The 16,773-nt window shown below is 37.3% G+C and overlaps 1 protein-coding gene across 1 annotated transcript in view; it reads left to right on the plus strand.

The window, feature by feature from the left end:
- Positions 1-1,245: 1,245 nt before the first annotated feature.
- PI15 (peptidase inhibitor 15) overlaps positions 1,246-16,773 on the plus strand; it is a 31,382-nt gene continuing 15,854 nt past the window's right edge. Inside the window, exons 1-2 of the mRNA XM_047842884.1 lie at positions 1,246-1,356; positions 1,917-2,221. Of these exons, the coding sequence (XP_047698840.1) occupies positions 1,949-2,221 (273 nt within the window). The 5' untranslated portion in view covers positions 1,246-1,356; positions 1,917-1,948. The remainder of the gene's footprint in view (positions 1,357-1,916; positions 2,222-16,773) is intronic.

The following is a 16,773-nucleotide window of genomic DNA, read 5'->3' on the forward strand; positions in this document are numbered from 1 at the left end:
GAATATAGCCCAGGAAACTTGGCTCCCAGTCCGGTGTGTTTCTAACCACATGACCATCATTTCTGATGACTGTAAATTCACATAGTACTCTTCCTGCCGAAATATGCAGAAGACAATCACATTGGCAAACTGGACAAGTCAGTGCAGGTTAAGTAAGTTCCTAAACTGAATAGTGTGTATTTTCCAGGATTCCTGTTGCCACTGACTATGAATTGTCCATATTTTACTAGTGATACCATGACACATGGCATTTTTGAGGGTCCTTCCATTGCAGATTGCCCTAACATTCACATTCTTGGCACTTGTCTTGCTGGACACGGCTTTTGCTCCAATGCCATCTTTCTGAGAAGGAACTTCTAACTGTTGTCAGCCAGTTGCTGCTGTTAAATTCTTCATTGCTTCTGTGCTATGCCCTCCACTATGCTTCCTGAGAGGCTGAACCCCACTCTGCTTAGATTTCAACTATATGTTTTTAAACCTGAAACAGATGTGATCTTGGCTGCTGTCATTTTGTTAGGAGCTTCTCTATTTGCATTATATATAAGGCAGGTAAAAGGCAGGCAATTTGCTGCCTCACTCTTTGGGGAAAGAAAAAGGGGAGAGAGGGTGAAACAAAACAAAGGGAGAGAATAAATACATAAACTGGAAGAATAAAGCCACATGGAGACAGAAAGTACAACCACTTGAGCATCTATTATCCTAATATCATATGCTATAGTTTGGCTACTACTGATCTGCCTGGCATTCCTCTTGAATCATATTTGTGGCCACCCAGATTAATGATGTGAGCTGATCTCTTGATTTAATATCAGCTTGCTCTTTTCAGCTCCCATGTCATTTACTGTCTTAAAAAAAAAAATGTACTGCTTGTTACTCAGCCGTCTCTGTTTTCAAGAACTCAGTCTTCTTTTATTTTTTTTTCTCTCCTTTTTTATGGGAACCAGGAACTAGAAAGCATTAAATGAGGAAAATTAACCACTCACAGAAAAGGTAGAAGCCCAGAGAAAAAGGGGTTTGTCTTTTATGGTTTCTACTTTGTAAGCTGTGGGTGTGACTCAATTTCCTCACCACCCACATAAAAAGGTTGCCACCCAATCACTGTTTTTTCTATCCCAAACCCCTCCCCTTTGATTTTGGCTAGGAGAGACCCTAAGAAAGACTGCCCTTTCTGGAAGTTGCAGACTGTGACATATAAAAGCTGTTAGCTGCTCCTGCAGCCAGCAGCATTCAAACCTTGCAGAGTTTTGCTCTCTGAGTTTGTAATAAGACACACTCTTACAAGAGTTCATGCTACAACCTAGCAAAGAACTTTAAATTTTTGGAAGAACAGTATATTCATTTTGGCATTGTGCAGAGGTAAGCTCTTTAGCTCGACAAGTTTATTTTGCATGCATTGATTTTATACTAGCTCACATTTTTATTTTTATTTTTTAGAAATGAGATTGGCTTATTATAACTTTTTTGGTATGTATTCTATCACTTGGTGTCCATATATGTCTGGGACACATTATCAGCACATTCTCTGTTGTTAACTGTGATGCATTTTTCCTTCTCACTCTCAAGAGTAATCTCAATTCCTAAAGAGTTCCCTCTGAATATGTGCAGTAATGCATTATGTGGTACAGGCATTTGGGGCAAGCGGTTCACATTTATTGTAGGGTTTGTAGTCACACTGTTTATTTTTCTCTAGCTATAGGCAGTTTCTCTTAGGTATCTGACTCATAACACCAAGTAAAATGTATAACGACTACTATATAGGTTGTTTCCTAGGCTTGAGTTCAACATTTGTTTGAATTTTTCAGAGAAAATCAAATAAATGCTCCCAAGTGATGGCTTTGTAAATTCATACCCACTGGACCCCCCCCCCCCTTTTTTTTTCTTTTCATAGACCCTAACTCTATCTTTCTGCTTTAAAGCAAACTCGGTGGCCTCTTCTCCACCCCTCAAAATGATAGCAATCTCTGCAGTCAGCAGCGCACTCCTGTTCTCCCTTCTCTGTGAAGCAAGTGCAGTCGTCTTACTCAATTCCACTGACTCATCCCCGCCAACCAATAATTTCACTGATATTGAAGCAGCACTAAAAGCACAACTAGATTCTGCGGATATCCCTAAAGCCAGGCGGAAGCGCTACATTTCGCAGAATGACATGATCGCCATTCTTGATTACCATAATCAAGTTCGGGGGAAAGTGTTCCCACCAGCTGCGAACATGGAATATATGGTAAGAGGAGTTTGTTTCCTTTAAGTTCTGGGTGAGGACGCTGTATTTCGATTGTTCGTTGAAGAATCTAAACAGTGGTTACGTGTAAAGGGATATGGAGCCCTGTACACATTTTAACTTAGGTTCTTATGTGCATAGTCAGCTTAAGTTTTGTTCCATCATGGAATTAAAGGAGGTAGGTGGGGGGGGGGGGCAGTTCTCATTTTCTTTTGTGAGTCCCATAACCACTAATGAATCAGGTCTTATATAAGAAACAAAGCTAAAGAGCGGGGTATGTTGACTGACCACATTTGAAAGGTGCACTTTTTAAAGAAGACTCAAATGGGATTTTTCTGTGCTTTGTTTATCTAACAATCTTATTTATAAGCTCAAACATTTCTTGAAACTAACTTTTTTAAATTACAGGTTTTGTGTCCATGATTTGTCCTCTGGGTAGGTGTCTTTTCCCTTTCTTGGACAAAGCTCTTCCTGACACGGATCTATTTGTATTTTCAGAGAACATGCTGACTTTTTCCTCTTTGTGATTTAGTGCCTTGTTGTTCAGATAACAGTGAAGCCAGCACACTTGCACACTGTTCCAACTTGCCATGAACACATTCTTTGCTCTTTTAAAAATAGGCACGCTGTGTTTAAATCATCCTGCTTAGGAAGTAAAAAACAAAACAAAACCCTTGAGTTGGTATTGAAAGGATAGATGTCTCTTTAAAGTTACTTTATTTTTTGTTTCGAATTATGCAAGGTTATGGTTTAAAGTTCAGCACCTTCTGAGAGCACAGCTTGGAGACTGTTTAAGGCAATGAGGATCACCAGTCTGGTATTTCTCAGTTGGGGTCGACGGTGGGGGTGGTACCACAAAAAACCTTTTATAAGTGCTCACCCAAAAATTTAGTATTTCTATCAGATTCTAAATTTACCTTTTATTTAAACAAGCTTTTTAAGTTTGACTAATTGTAGATGTCAGTTACAGGAAAAATAAAGACTTGCCAAATATAAGAGAGTCATAGTTCATAGAAGTACAATTTAGACTCCCTGAAAATGCAGTTTCTTAGGATTTTTTAAAGGAAGAGGAAAAGAGGATATAATCAGTTCTGGTGTTATGAATGGCAATATAGTCTCATGACTAAGAATATGGGCTTTGGAATCTAAATGCTTAGGTTCACACCTCAGTCCTGAAATATAACATGCATGAATTTGTTATTGCATTTTCATCACCTTTAATATGAGGATACATGTAGTATCTGCCACTTTGGGTTGTTATCAGGAAGGTATGAGTTGAGGGGTTGAGCAATTAGACCAGAGCCTAGAGTGAAATAGACTTCAATAAACATTAGCACTTTCTAGAAGGTGATACACCGATGTAGCAAAAAGAACAAATACGTTTTTTTATTTAGCATAAATTGTGAGAGCAGTGTGCATGAGATTCTACGTGAGATCAGAAAAGCTTAGTATGTAGACTGTGAGTTTAGGAAAGATTTCCTCTGCCAATCACATGGCTATGCAGACCAAAGTAGGACCAAGGCCACTGAAGTGCTTTAGAGGCAAGATCCTCTGAGTTCAAACCCTAACTCTGCTGCCTACTTTGTGACTTCCTGCAAGTTACACAATGTGTGTGAGACTCAATTTCCTTATTTTTAAAATGGGAATAATCATGTAGATAATAACCGGGGCACCTGGGTAGCTCAGTCAGTTAAGCTTGTAACTTCGGCTCAGGTCATGGTCTCATGGTTCTTGAGTTCGAGCCCCACGTCGGGCTGTGTGCTGACAGCTCAGAGCCTGGGGCCTTCCTCTGATTCTGTGTCTCCCTCTCTGTCCCCTCCTCTACTCATGCTCTGTCTCTCTCTTTCTCTCTCAAAAACAAATAAACATTAAAAAATTTTGAATAAAAAAATAATAATATAGATAATAACCAACCAATATATAATACAATTCACTATTTTAATGATAGTGAAGGCAGAGGGCTCATCATGAGTAACATTGGGGTACAACACATTATAAATGGTTGAAAAAAAGACACATTTTTCTGGTTATATTTTCCCCCGCTGGTCAAGAATTAATTCATTCCGAATGCGTTTTTTTTTTTTTTTCTACATGCCAACGAGTTGGCTAATTGTTTTTGTAGATGATCTCATTTGATAGCTCACATTCTCCCTATGAGGTTAAGATTGTGATCTTTATTTTTACAAATAAAATCAATTCGACCTAGAAAAGTTAATGAGTAGGCCAAGGTGGTATTGATAGTGAATGGTATTAATAGAGCTAGAATTTAAATCTATGTAATTTCAAAGCTGATGCCTGTGTTAGGAAGCCTCTTTTCATTTGCTAGGTTTTTATGTTCCATTGGGGGAAACTCCTAGAGGTGTCAGGATATCTTTCCTCCTTTAAAAATACCACCTGAAATCCTATAATATGCATATTCTTTTCTATTAATATTTCTCTAATATGGGAGCTATAATATGATTTGTTTTGTAAGACCCAGATACAGTGCTGGTTGTATCAGTAGATGGATGCTTTATAAATCCTCTTTCACTTAGTCAAGTTAATGAGAAGCAGTAATTAGCACAATAAATCCTATAAAATAAAATGACTGTCTCAAATTGTCATGTAAATACTGCATACACTTAATTTGCCCATGTATTTATTTAATTAATATTTATTGAGCATTTATTCTATGTCAGGCACTATTGTAAACACTGGGGTACATTCATGAATAAAATGTATCTGGTTCCCCTGGGTGGAAAACCAGAGAAAAAAGAAGATAAATAAATAAACTATATGGTACATTAGAAGGTGATAAGTTTGAGGAGAGAAATAAAGCAGGTTGTAGGCAGGTTGTGAAATTGAATAGGGTGGCCAGGGAAGGGCTGGAAGAAGTAAGGGAGTCAGGCACACTGATAGGTGAGGGAAGAGCTTCCCAGGTGGAAGGAAGAGCCAAGGAGAAGGCCCTGAGGTAGGACAAAATTGATTAGTTCAGTTAGAAAAAAAAATATTCTCAATTTAATGAAATTGTGGGTTAGAAGGATGGTTTGACTAAATTGAACCATTGAAATATTCATGTGGATCCCTCGTGAAGACTCAGAGAAACACTGAGGGAAGTACAATGTAATTGGCAGCTTGGAGTTGGGAGCAGAAACTGTTAAGTGACTAATCTCTGGGCCAGGTGAAAAATACAGATCTCAATTTAACACTACTACCTTCATTTTAATATGTTCAACATTGATTTAGATTGTGAGCAGTCTGAAAGTGAGTTTAGTTCCTAACCTCTACTAGGTACCTCAAAAATTTAGGATTCTTAGCTCACTAGGACCACCATTATCCTCATCAGTGAGTGATAGCAGCCATGGGAGCCTCATAGAAGAGGGTATTCAGCTCAGGGCTTTTTCTTTTCTTTTTTATTTACTTTGGGAGAGAGAGTGCGCATATGTGCAAGATGGGGAGGGACTGTGAGGGGAGAGAGCGAGAGAGAGCGAGCGAGAGAGAGAGAGAGAGAGAGAGAGAGAGAATCCCAAGCAGGTTCCACACTGCCAGTGGGGAGCCCAACCCAGGGCTCAAACTCACCAACCGTGAGATCATGACCTGAGTCAAAATCCAGAGTCAGACACTTACCCAATGAAGCCACACAGGTGCCCCAGCCCAGGGCTTTCTTTAACTGTGTGGCCTGATTTGGGTCCCTTTTACCCACAACTTTTTTCTCTGAACCTTTTTCCCATGCTGCCTCTCTCCCTGTATCTCCTCCTTAGGTTATTCCATGATCTACAGCTCTGCCCTTCAAGTCTTAGAATGCTGTGTCTTTTATATATATATATATATATTACCCTCACAACTATATTTGATTTCTCCTTCTTTTAACTTCTTTAAATAACCATTCATGTCTGTTATTCTGCTGTCATCAAAATTGAACTCAGTCTACGCTTATTTGTATAGATCTTGCAAACTTTCTAGTTTTAAGCTTTCAGGCCATGTTTATTCACCTTCATATCTCCATGTTTTAAGCAAATTCTTGAGTATAGCAGTGATCAACATTTGTTTGATGACTTTAGTTGAAATGTCTATGAATTGTTACATGTTTATAAGTAGCATCAATTTTGGTATTACATATTTTAATGAAAGTATTCTCATCACATATGATATTTTATCACATGAACCTGAAGTTTAAATAAAAGGTTTTTCCTAAATTTTAAAAAAGCCCCTTAAAATTAAATGATTTTATCATCTTTTAAGTACTTGGTTATATCAGTGTACCCTTGACAAAATAAAGTAGAAGCAATTTGAACTCTGAGTGTTGACATTCATGTTATAGTTGTATAATATTTTCTTTGGATATTTGGCCAGATTTTAGTAAAAAAAACCACATATTGAAAATTTTTATTTTCTAAACATAGTATCTTTTTTTAAAAAAAATATTGATAGGGCTTAAGATATGCAAGTCAAACTTCTTTACTCTTGGCCTCTGTTCCACAATTAGTTTATTGACAAATTTCCAGAGCTCCTTGGACACCAGCTGTTTTTCATTCTTCTAAGGGCAGCTTAAACCATGACTCTAAACCACAAACCACACTAGTTTCTTAGAATAAGAATTATCCCTAAAAGAATGAAATTGCAAGACTCACACATGGAGTAAAATTTGTAAGATATTCCTTGAATTCAAGTCAATTGAACAAATTGATTTTAAAAAGGATGAGGTCCCTCCATGAGAGGATAAGATCCACTGATAACAGAATCTTTGTCTTTAAAATATAAACAAAACCATAAAAAAAACAACACAGGAAAGAAAACACTAAGTATATAATTCAGTGTAATACACTGCTGCATAAGATTGATGTAATAAATGAGGTACAGAAAAATGCCATGGAGAAATCAAAGAAAGAAGTGATAATCCCTGTTGGCAAAATCATGAAAAGGCTCCTTGAGGGAGGAACATTTGAGATAGATGCTCAGGAAGGGGCAGGCTTGGCTGTTATAGTAGGTAAAGTAACACATGAACAAAATCACCAGGAACAAAAGAGTATAATGTGTTAGCCATACTTTTGAGGAGTTTGAGAAGAGACTGATCATTTCTTCATACAAAAGTAATTAGAGAGACTATAGAGGTCTTGGAGCAGGGTCAGAGGTGCATTTTAGAAAGATGGCCCTATCAGTTGATGGAGTTTAGACTGCCAGTGAAGTTGACTGGGGAATAGGCAACCACTGGGTTAGGAGTGCCATCCCTTTAGGCCAGGTGAAGAGAAGTCAGACACCTGCACCTGCAGAGCAACAGGTATGAACAGCTAACTGAAGCATGGTGCTTGAGATAGCAGTCTTCATAGACAGTATACAGTGATGGCAAGGCAGGTGAGGTACAGTGAAAAGACAATGATGGATATGTACTGAACAACTTAAAGCTGAAAAAGTGTAATATAATTTCACTATGTTGATAATATGGGCCATTTCATTTGTTTGGTGTCTGTAAATATCTGCAGAGCTAAGAGAATAAGGCTTCCTAGACTTTTCTGGGAAAGAGAAAAATACTAGTTACCAAGTCACAGCAGGAGTAAAGTATCAGAAAGCATAACTGCAATGAATGAATGGAGAATAGATTAATCCATCCTTGAAACAGCCAATAAACTATTTGCCCACAATAATTTATGACTCAGGAATGATGAAAAATGCTGATTTTGTTCATTTGGGCTTCATGGGAAGAGAATGGAGATAATGTTAAACTCCTTATTTTTTCTTTATTCAATAGTTGACCAAACACTTATGATGTCTATCCATGTCTTTTTTTTTAAATGAAACCATATATTGTCCCAGATGGTGCATTTCCTCTCATTTGGGAAGGATAACTCAATTTTCTTGTTATAAACATGAGAAATTTGATGTGTCTAACCTAAATCTTTTCAATGACTGCTTTTATGACTACTAGAAAGCCTCCTGAGACCCGTTGCCAGCCAGCGGTGAACTGAGAAAGACTGCTGACAGGAAGGCATTTCTCCAGCACATTTGGAACGCCACATTCCTGTTCTCGTAGATGTAGAGCCTTTTAAGTGTCTTGGCTTCCAATCGACACTGGGCACATTTTGTAGGAATTTTCTTCCAAGGTGCATGTTGCTTAATATTACTTACTTCGTGTTACTTATATATGAATGTTCAGCTATTCATGTATGGAGTCAGCTGAAGGTTAAGAACATTTTCTTTGCAACCATTTTAAATACAGCCTCTAAAGTGCAAATGTAAATGTTAACACACTTCATGAACAACTTTTAACATTTTCTGGGCACCCAATGTAAAGAATGCATGGCTATGGTGATCTGATGGGCAAGAGTCATTCATTATTCAATCACTCATTCCACAGTATTTATTTACTCATGTGCTGGCACTGTGCTAGGAGATTCAATGGGGAGCGAAGAGACACTCTTTTATAGGAAGAGCTGTGAGCAGACAAGTGAGTGGAAAAGCAGCGAGTTGAGTGCTGAAATAGAAAAAATACAGGGTGCTTTGGGATTACATGAGACATACTTTGCCCTGACTTGGACTCGAGGTATAGAGGCAGAGAAGGTGTGGTAGGTGTGGTAAGGTGCTCTAAGAAGGTAAGTGGTACACTGAAGGCAAGGATAAAAATTCAATGTGGCTTGGATATAGTGTATAAAAGAAAAAGTGGTGTTTGATAAGGCTGGAAAAGGCATGCAAAATCTTGTTTAGTTTTATTTTAAAATTAAGGGAAGTTATTGAAGGTTTTAATCAGGGAAGTTATATACTTAATTTGCATTTCATAAAGGTCTTTCTGGCTACAAGGTGAGGAAGGGATTAGAAAAGGCAGAAGTAAAGGCAGGGTGCATAGTCCAGAGGCTGTTCTAATAGTCTGGATAAGAGATAACTGAACACTGACATTTAAGCCCATAGGGATATGACAAAGTGAATTCAGAGATCAAATCAATAGAAGTAAGTTATTTACATTATGGGAGAGATTGAAGATGTATATGATGAAGCAGTGAAGAGGGTTACCTCTGTTTTTTACCAGGACAACAGGTTTCTCTGGATTTTGGAGAACTCAAAATCAAAATCAGATTTCAGGTAGTTATGAAGTGGCTGCAGATTTATTTTCCAAGGTATGCATCTATAATGATTGAAAAAAGTAGCTAGTATATGGGAGGGAACATTCCTCCACTATAAAAATGTTTGGATAGGAATATGCTTTGGTATTCAACATGGACTACTTTGCATAATAGGGGTAGGATAGTGTCATGGAGACAGCGTGGATGGATGATTTTATGTCTGGGAATCTACTCAAGAATTTTTGCAAGAAGGTTTCATGTACCTTTTTTTTTTTTTAACAAGTACTGAGGCTTAAATCAACACAAATATAAATCCATTTCAGGGGCCTGGGTAGCACCAAGCCCATCTAGTCTTTTTGACACATTCAGGATAAGATATTTTTGGAAACTAATCAGAGGACTTCAGGAAAATAGAAGTTGACTAGTCTGACTGGTCTGATGTCCTGAACTTAGCATATCTAAAAGGCATGCAATAGTCAGTGGCCATTAAATAGTTATGAACTTGGGATATTTAATTGCCAACGAGAATTTCTAAAGAATGTTGTAGGAAGAGGGTAGGGAAAAATCAAGATTAACAGCTTAAAGTGGTCAAGGAAAATGTTTGGCATAAAGTACATTAATGGGAATTGAATGTTTCCAGTCTGTGTTACCCATAGTGTCTAAAATCAGGTACCAAGCATTTTTTTTTTGACATCAATATGGAACAATGCCCAACAAGTTGGGGTTTTAGACTAAACTTTTCATGACTCTTAAAATTTCACACCATATACTCCAAACTGAAACACTTGAGAAATGTTGCTTAAGGACACAATATTTTTTCTCCTAAAAAGTGCATCAAATTCACGTTTCATAATTTCATTAAATATGAACATTCTACCAAATTGGTCTCTGCATTCCAGAGAGATCATGTTTTCAGCAGGCAGTAGGTAGGCGGAAAGGCATTTGAATTCTTCTAACGATGTGGGCAATGGCAAGATTTGGAATTTGCATGTGTATCACAGGATAGTTTAACAATCAAGAAATCAGTTTTTAGATTATTGTAACACTGAGCTGGTGAAAAAACTTAACCATGCATGAAAATGTCTTCCTGGCTCACAATTCCAGTATTAAATGGTAGGTGATGGGTATTACATTTCCCTGGGAAGGAGAATTCTTGCCAGAATTCTTAACATAATTAACAAATGATGTTAAAATTTAAAGATTGAACATATGTAAGAGAGGGATTTACACAGGGGCATTAATAAGTTTTAAGACATCTAAAATGTTCTCTAAGTTTTATCTTTCACTGCCTGATGTTATTTCCCCTGGAAGCAAACTCATTATCTACATACAATTTTGTTTCTGATTATTTAGTTGCTTAAGGGTCTATCTGTTTTCACTTTATCTGATTGCCTGCTTTGTTGAGATTAAAGCTTGGTCTCTTAAACTTTAGGCTGCCAGATAACATGATCAAAAGTGCACCTCATGCTGCTTCTGGTTTTAGGTGGCTTTCTAGTTAACTTGAGATCACAGCCATTCCAGGGCCTGAACCTCCAATGATAATGTTTACCATTAAGCACACCCTTGTCCTCCTAGGGCTGTGCTCAATACTCTTCAGTCACAATCCTGTCTAAACCTTAGAAAAGTCTTGAGAGATGAGGACAATTTTTCTCATTTAGAAACAGGACTTGGAACTTGGAAAGCAGTGAGTAAATTCCCCCAGGTCCCAAAGCAGGTAAATCAAAATGGTGTGAACACCATTCTAGATGACAACAAAGCCCCTGCTTTGAAAGACCATATGATACACACTCCTTTTCATGTGTTCCTCTCCCACTGTTGAGACCGTTGGCTGGGGAATTTCCCTATATGCGTTTTATTTGAGGACCTCACTGAATATTAGAAAGTATTTCTTCATGTGGAATCAAATCTTACTCCCAGTATTCTTTCTCTCCCCTTGGCAACCATATAGGAAAACTCTGTATTATGATAGTGCCTCAAGTCTTTGAGAGCCATGAACATTTATGTCTGGGACTCTTGATCTTAAATCACTCAGCTCATTCTTAGCCTTCAGCCCTTGTATTAAGTACCTCTTGTATGCACAGTATTCCAACATAGCTTATCAAGAAGGTTGTACAAAGACACTTGCTTTCTGAAAATACTGGAAAAGGTACAATACTGTATTATTAAATAAATGGAAAATCAGTGTACTCCCCACACACTTTTTACCACACATACACAGATGAATGGTGCCCATTAAAGTCTCAGGAAATGGAAGCAATGTGGCTCTGAGCAAGGAGTTCCTGTATGTGCATGCTCTTCTGATAATTAGATGCCTAGAATTCATGGGACCTGTCAAGTGCAGAATACCAATGACAAATCACTCTCCATTTATTCTACTTCTGTGGATGCATCCTAAAGTTAGGTTGGCAGAATCAGTGGGCACCTTCTCCTCTGATTCGTGTAATATTCTCATATTCTCATAAATTGCATGTAGGTTGGATGTATATTTTAAATACAGATTCAGTGTCATTATAATGCAAAGTGTTTGCCTTATTTTTAAAATTTTTATCTTTTTTTTCAAGATTTTGGATTTTCAGAAAGTTCTGTATATGTTTTTCCCATATGTTATTTGTGATATCTTAGTTAATAAAGACATTTAAAGTTGCCATGATTTCTAAATAAGCACTGTAAATACCTCTGTTATCTCTGTTATTCATATCCGTGTAGCCATAGAATACATGTTCCTTTCTACTGAAATTGTCAGTCTCAGAGTGAATGATGTTGGCTTATTTGTATAGCAACACACACTACCATATCTCTACCTCTCTCACCAATAGTTCTGTTTTCTGTGAACACAGAGAACAAACATCCTCATAGAGTTTACCACCCAGTGTCTGTGACAGTGAGACATTTTTCTGATAAAATGCTATTTTTAATTTTATTTAAACTTCAATCAGTAATAGAGCAGAGTTGAGAGGAAGGATACTGATGTACATGCTTATATGTGACAATTAACAGATGTTAACCATTAGAAGTATCCCTTTCTTACTGAAAGTCCCATGTGGTATGGCAGGACAAGGAGGTGAGTAGGGATGGGAGAGGTGAGGGGAGGCCCAGAGTTCTCTGCAGTCAAAATGACTCTCCACCAGATAAAGCTTTACACAATTATTTCTAACCAGAAGAGAACAGAACTATTTTTGCAAGCACACATTCAAGCTCCCCGGTCTTAACATTTTGATGTGATAGGTCCGGGATTGGGGTAGGCATCTGTCTTCTCAAAAGTTCCCCAGGAGATCCTGGAGTAATTTCCCAGGTGAGAAATTTCTTAAATCATGGTTTAGGGCACAAAAGTGAGCTGAAGAAAACATTACGTGGCTCAAATATCCACTTATTTGTCAAGAAACTATATATTGAAAGGATTAATAGGCTAAGCAAAAGGAAGAATTATCCTAAGTATAATTCTATATTATTGCAAAATTTCACTTGAAAGTATTCACCACCTGCTTTCAAAACCAAACATCATGTGGACACTGTGGGTCTAGAACATGAAACAAGGTTCACTTGAGAATATGGTTGATTGGCTAAGGAAACTTTAAAAGAAGCAAACTTTTAAGTAGCACATGATTCTTTTGGAGCATTTTAGTATGATGCATTATATACATTACATATATGTATAATGTATTACCTAATAATGTATTTATGTGATGCATTACAATTTGCAATTATTCATTTATTTATTTGGTAGTGTTTTTGTTACCTGTCTCTTCCCTAAACTTTAAGATAGAGTCCATGTCAGGCCTGCTGACTGCTGAACCCACAATACCTAGTGTCTCCCAGTGAATATTAATTTACTGGCTGCCTAGATGAATGCATTACCTAGGATCTTACTGGTTAATCTAGAAATTTGTATTTCTTGCATTTTTCATTGTTAAGGATAAAATAGCAGTCCTTGTGTGGTAAGTCTGTTGTAGGAGTTTTGGGGCAAAGGAGTTTTGGCTCCTGGGTCACTCTTCCCTGCCAGTGTCCATGGATATTAGGAGGGAAGATGCCACATCTATGTGAACATAATTATACCTTACTCAGAGTTCATAAGCTGTAGTCTCAACAACCATTCTAATTAGTGAGCATATTTTCTCTGCATGATATTGAACTGTATATAACTTTACATTTAAAAAATTATTTGCCAAATGTTAAAGTTGATACATTTCACATATACATCAGGATTTCTAGATTATCCTGCGGAGTGAAAAGTTCGAGAGATATTGAGCCCACTTCATACTTGTCAGCAATTGGTTAGAGAGGAGTAGCCTCTTTGGATGGGATAAATTTGCTCATTTCTAAGTCTTTCTCTCTCTCTTTTCCCCCCATGTAACTATCAGAGGTCCAGCAGCAACAGTACTTTTCCATCTTATACCCAACACTACTTTATTCATTTTCCTTATTAGCCCATCCCCCCAACACAGTCATTTGAGAGTGACTATATTTATACAGAGCTCTAATGTCTTCAAAGCACTTGAGTCAAGTACAGTTTCACAGTGCAGATTTAGCCATGCATAGATTTAAAGCACTGAAACTTTCTTTCCTAACCACCAATCATATTTAAGTACTCTTACTCAAATCTGAATACATATCTTTTATCCATACCCTCATTAATGCATATATTAAGGCTTCGTACCTGTGAAGCCCTGTCTCAGTTAGGAGTGTCTTGCAATAACTTAGATAACATATGGTAGTGGCTTTGACTGAGGTGGTGGCAATAGTGGTGGTGATCAGTGGTTATATTCTGAATATGCAGTATTTTGAAGGTAGAGTCTCAACAAGATTTGGGGAGGAGCAGATAAGATAATGAAGCAAAGAAAGAGTAGAGATGACTACTTAGATTTTTTGGCCTGAGCAACTACAAGAGCAGTCGGTAAATTTCTTCTGTGAAGGAATGAATAGTAAATATGGCATATGTTGCAACTGCTCAGCTCTACTTTTGTAGCACAGCAGCAGCCATAGACAATATATCAACAGGCTCTGGGACAGATCTGGTGACCCCTGAACTAGAAGATGGGCAATGCCTTTCACTAGTAGAAGGAATACTACAGGAGTAGCTGGTTAGGGGTAGGGAGTGGGGTAGGGTTGTGAATATCTGGAGCTCAGTTTGGGATATGCTAAATAGAAGGCTTAAAGTGGGTAGATGGATTGTTAGTTTGGAATTCAACTGATGATCTAGAGATAAAATTTGGAACAATACCGACAGCATAAAAATGGTATTTCAATTTGTGAGACTAGATGAGATTACCTAAATGATGAATAGAGATGAAACAAAGGAGGGGGAGAAAAAAGAAAAGAAATGGACGAAGCCTGAGTCCTAAGAACCCTCCCGTAAGTAGAGGTTGGAGAGATGAGGAAGAATCAGCAAACATATGGAGAAGCAGCAACAGAGGCAAGGGTGGGGTCATGAAACCAAGAGATGGAGGTGTGTCCAGGAAGAGCAGGTGTCAGTCATGTCAAAAGCTACGAATAAAGAGAGTAAGATGGTGACCAGGAAATGACCACTAATGACATTGATAAGAGCAGGGTGGTGTGGAGGTGGGGTGGGGAGTCTGCCTGTGTGAACTCAAGAGAGAAGGGTGGGAGAAAAATTGGTAATTCTCAGTTAAGACAGGGAATTTCACTGTAAAAGGAAGGAGAGAATGATGCAGTAATTGGAAGATGAAAAGGGGTCAAAAGAGGCCTTTTGTTTGCTGTTAAGAAATGTATGTCATTGGCAATGATTCCCATTAAAAACCAGTGTACTTTACATCATCATCTTATATAAATTTTCCTTTCCCATCTACATGAAAGGTAGTACTCACCTTACCTGAGGGAAATCTTCATTATCTTTTTTTAAGCATTGAAAAAATGCGTAGGACCTCACTTTGATATTTGGTGATATAATGTGTTCCCATATTTTGTAGTTATTTTTGAGGCATGAGGGGATTTTTTTTTATCATGTTCCTTTAACTATTTCTCCTATAAAGTAGAATCAGTTTTGTATTATTTCATTAGTCTAATGCCAACAATTTCCCATAGGAAAGCCTTTTGTCTTCCTGTGCCCTACCCCTCCCCAAACATCCCATCCCTCTCCAGCCTTACCAAAACAAATTCCTACCCTCCTGTCTGGTTTAACCCTGGGCCTTATGTGTTCAGCTCCCGGTTTCCTTAACTGGCCATTTCATTAGGCATTTCTACCTAATAGAGATAAACCCACCAATTTCAAAAGCCCATGAAGTGTTTTAAAAGCTTTTGGCTGCCCTTGGAGGAAATAATTTTGTCATCACTTAATGTCTTTTTAATGGTTCTTTCTCATTTTTGTAAGTCAGTACTCCTTTTCCAATTTGACTAACTCAGGAGAAGACCAAACAGTCCTAGCTAACTTATCGTTTTGAAACCTCAACACTTGTCTATCTAAATGGACTTTACTTTGTATCAGAATATACAAGAAATGGCCACACAATGCTCTAAAAAATACATGTCCAAGGGACATGTCAAACTGTCTCCAATAGCATTGTTATCACAGCATCCATGACAATAGCCAACTTAGAAATGTATCTCTAAAAACTCAAAGTGTGATATTTTTATTTTTAGCATTTTATGTCTTTGAAGATGGTTTCCATAAGCAGGATAGATTTTTCAAGAGGTCACTTTTGTTTTCAAAATTAATATTCCTGGTTCCTCCTTAATTTAGCTGCAATTTATAAATCTTTTGTTCTATTCATAAATCTAGCATTTTTACATTTGTTTAATGTTTATTACCAACAGATTTAATTAACTAAATTTCCTAAACTGCACTTACACATTTAATATATTTGACTTTTAAAAGTATTTCAGTTGTTTTATTGAAAATAATTTTCATATACTGAAGTGTCTTCAAAGTCTAAAATAAAGTGACTCTTCAGCTCTATATTTTGCAATACTCCTTTAAAAATTTAACAAGATTTTTTTTTATAATTCCCAACTCAAAATCACAAAAGTAGTTACTCATTTATATATTTAATGTTGCAATTACAAAGATAACCTCTTGTTTTAATGAGCACATTTTCTTCACCACCACTAATAATATTAAGTTCACATAGGTTCCTTAGTCAGAAATTCTTTTCTAACACTTCAATTTGATTCTTTCAAACACTTCTATATTTAAATCTTATGTGTGGAATTAAAAGATATTACCCATCAAAAAAAAAGCACTATGTCATCCCAAACAATGTTGGGGATGTATTCCCAAGTAATTTCTAGGGTTGCCTTCCATTCGGATGACATTTCTTGTTGTCCAAGCTACTGACTGGGATTTAAGATGGGTGCTTCAGATGTCAGTGTGCTTCCTGACTCTGGCTGTCACTGTGCTATGGATACCAAAACTTACAGAAATAGCTGACAAAACAACCTCATCCTTGGACTGGACCACATCACTCTTCAATTCTGTCTGCTTATGAAAGTCAGCAAACTTCTCCCACACTGCAACATTCTTTGATTTGATTTTGTATTTCTTCAGCTCAGGCTCTAAAGACCACCGAACTT

This window comes from Prionailurus viverrinus, chromosome F2, assembly GCF_022837055.1.
Source record: "Prionailurus viverrinus isolate Anna chromosome F2, UM_Priviv_1.0, whole genome shotgun sequence".
Classification (NCBI taxonomy): domain Eukaryota; kingdom Metazoa; phylum Chordata; class Mammalia; order Carnivora; family Felidae; genus Prionailurus; species Prionailurus viverrinus.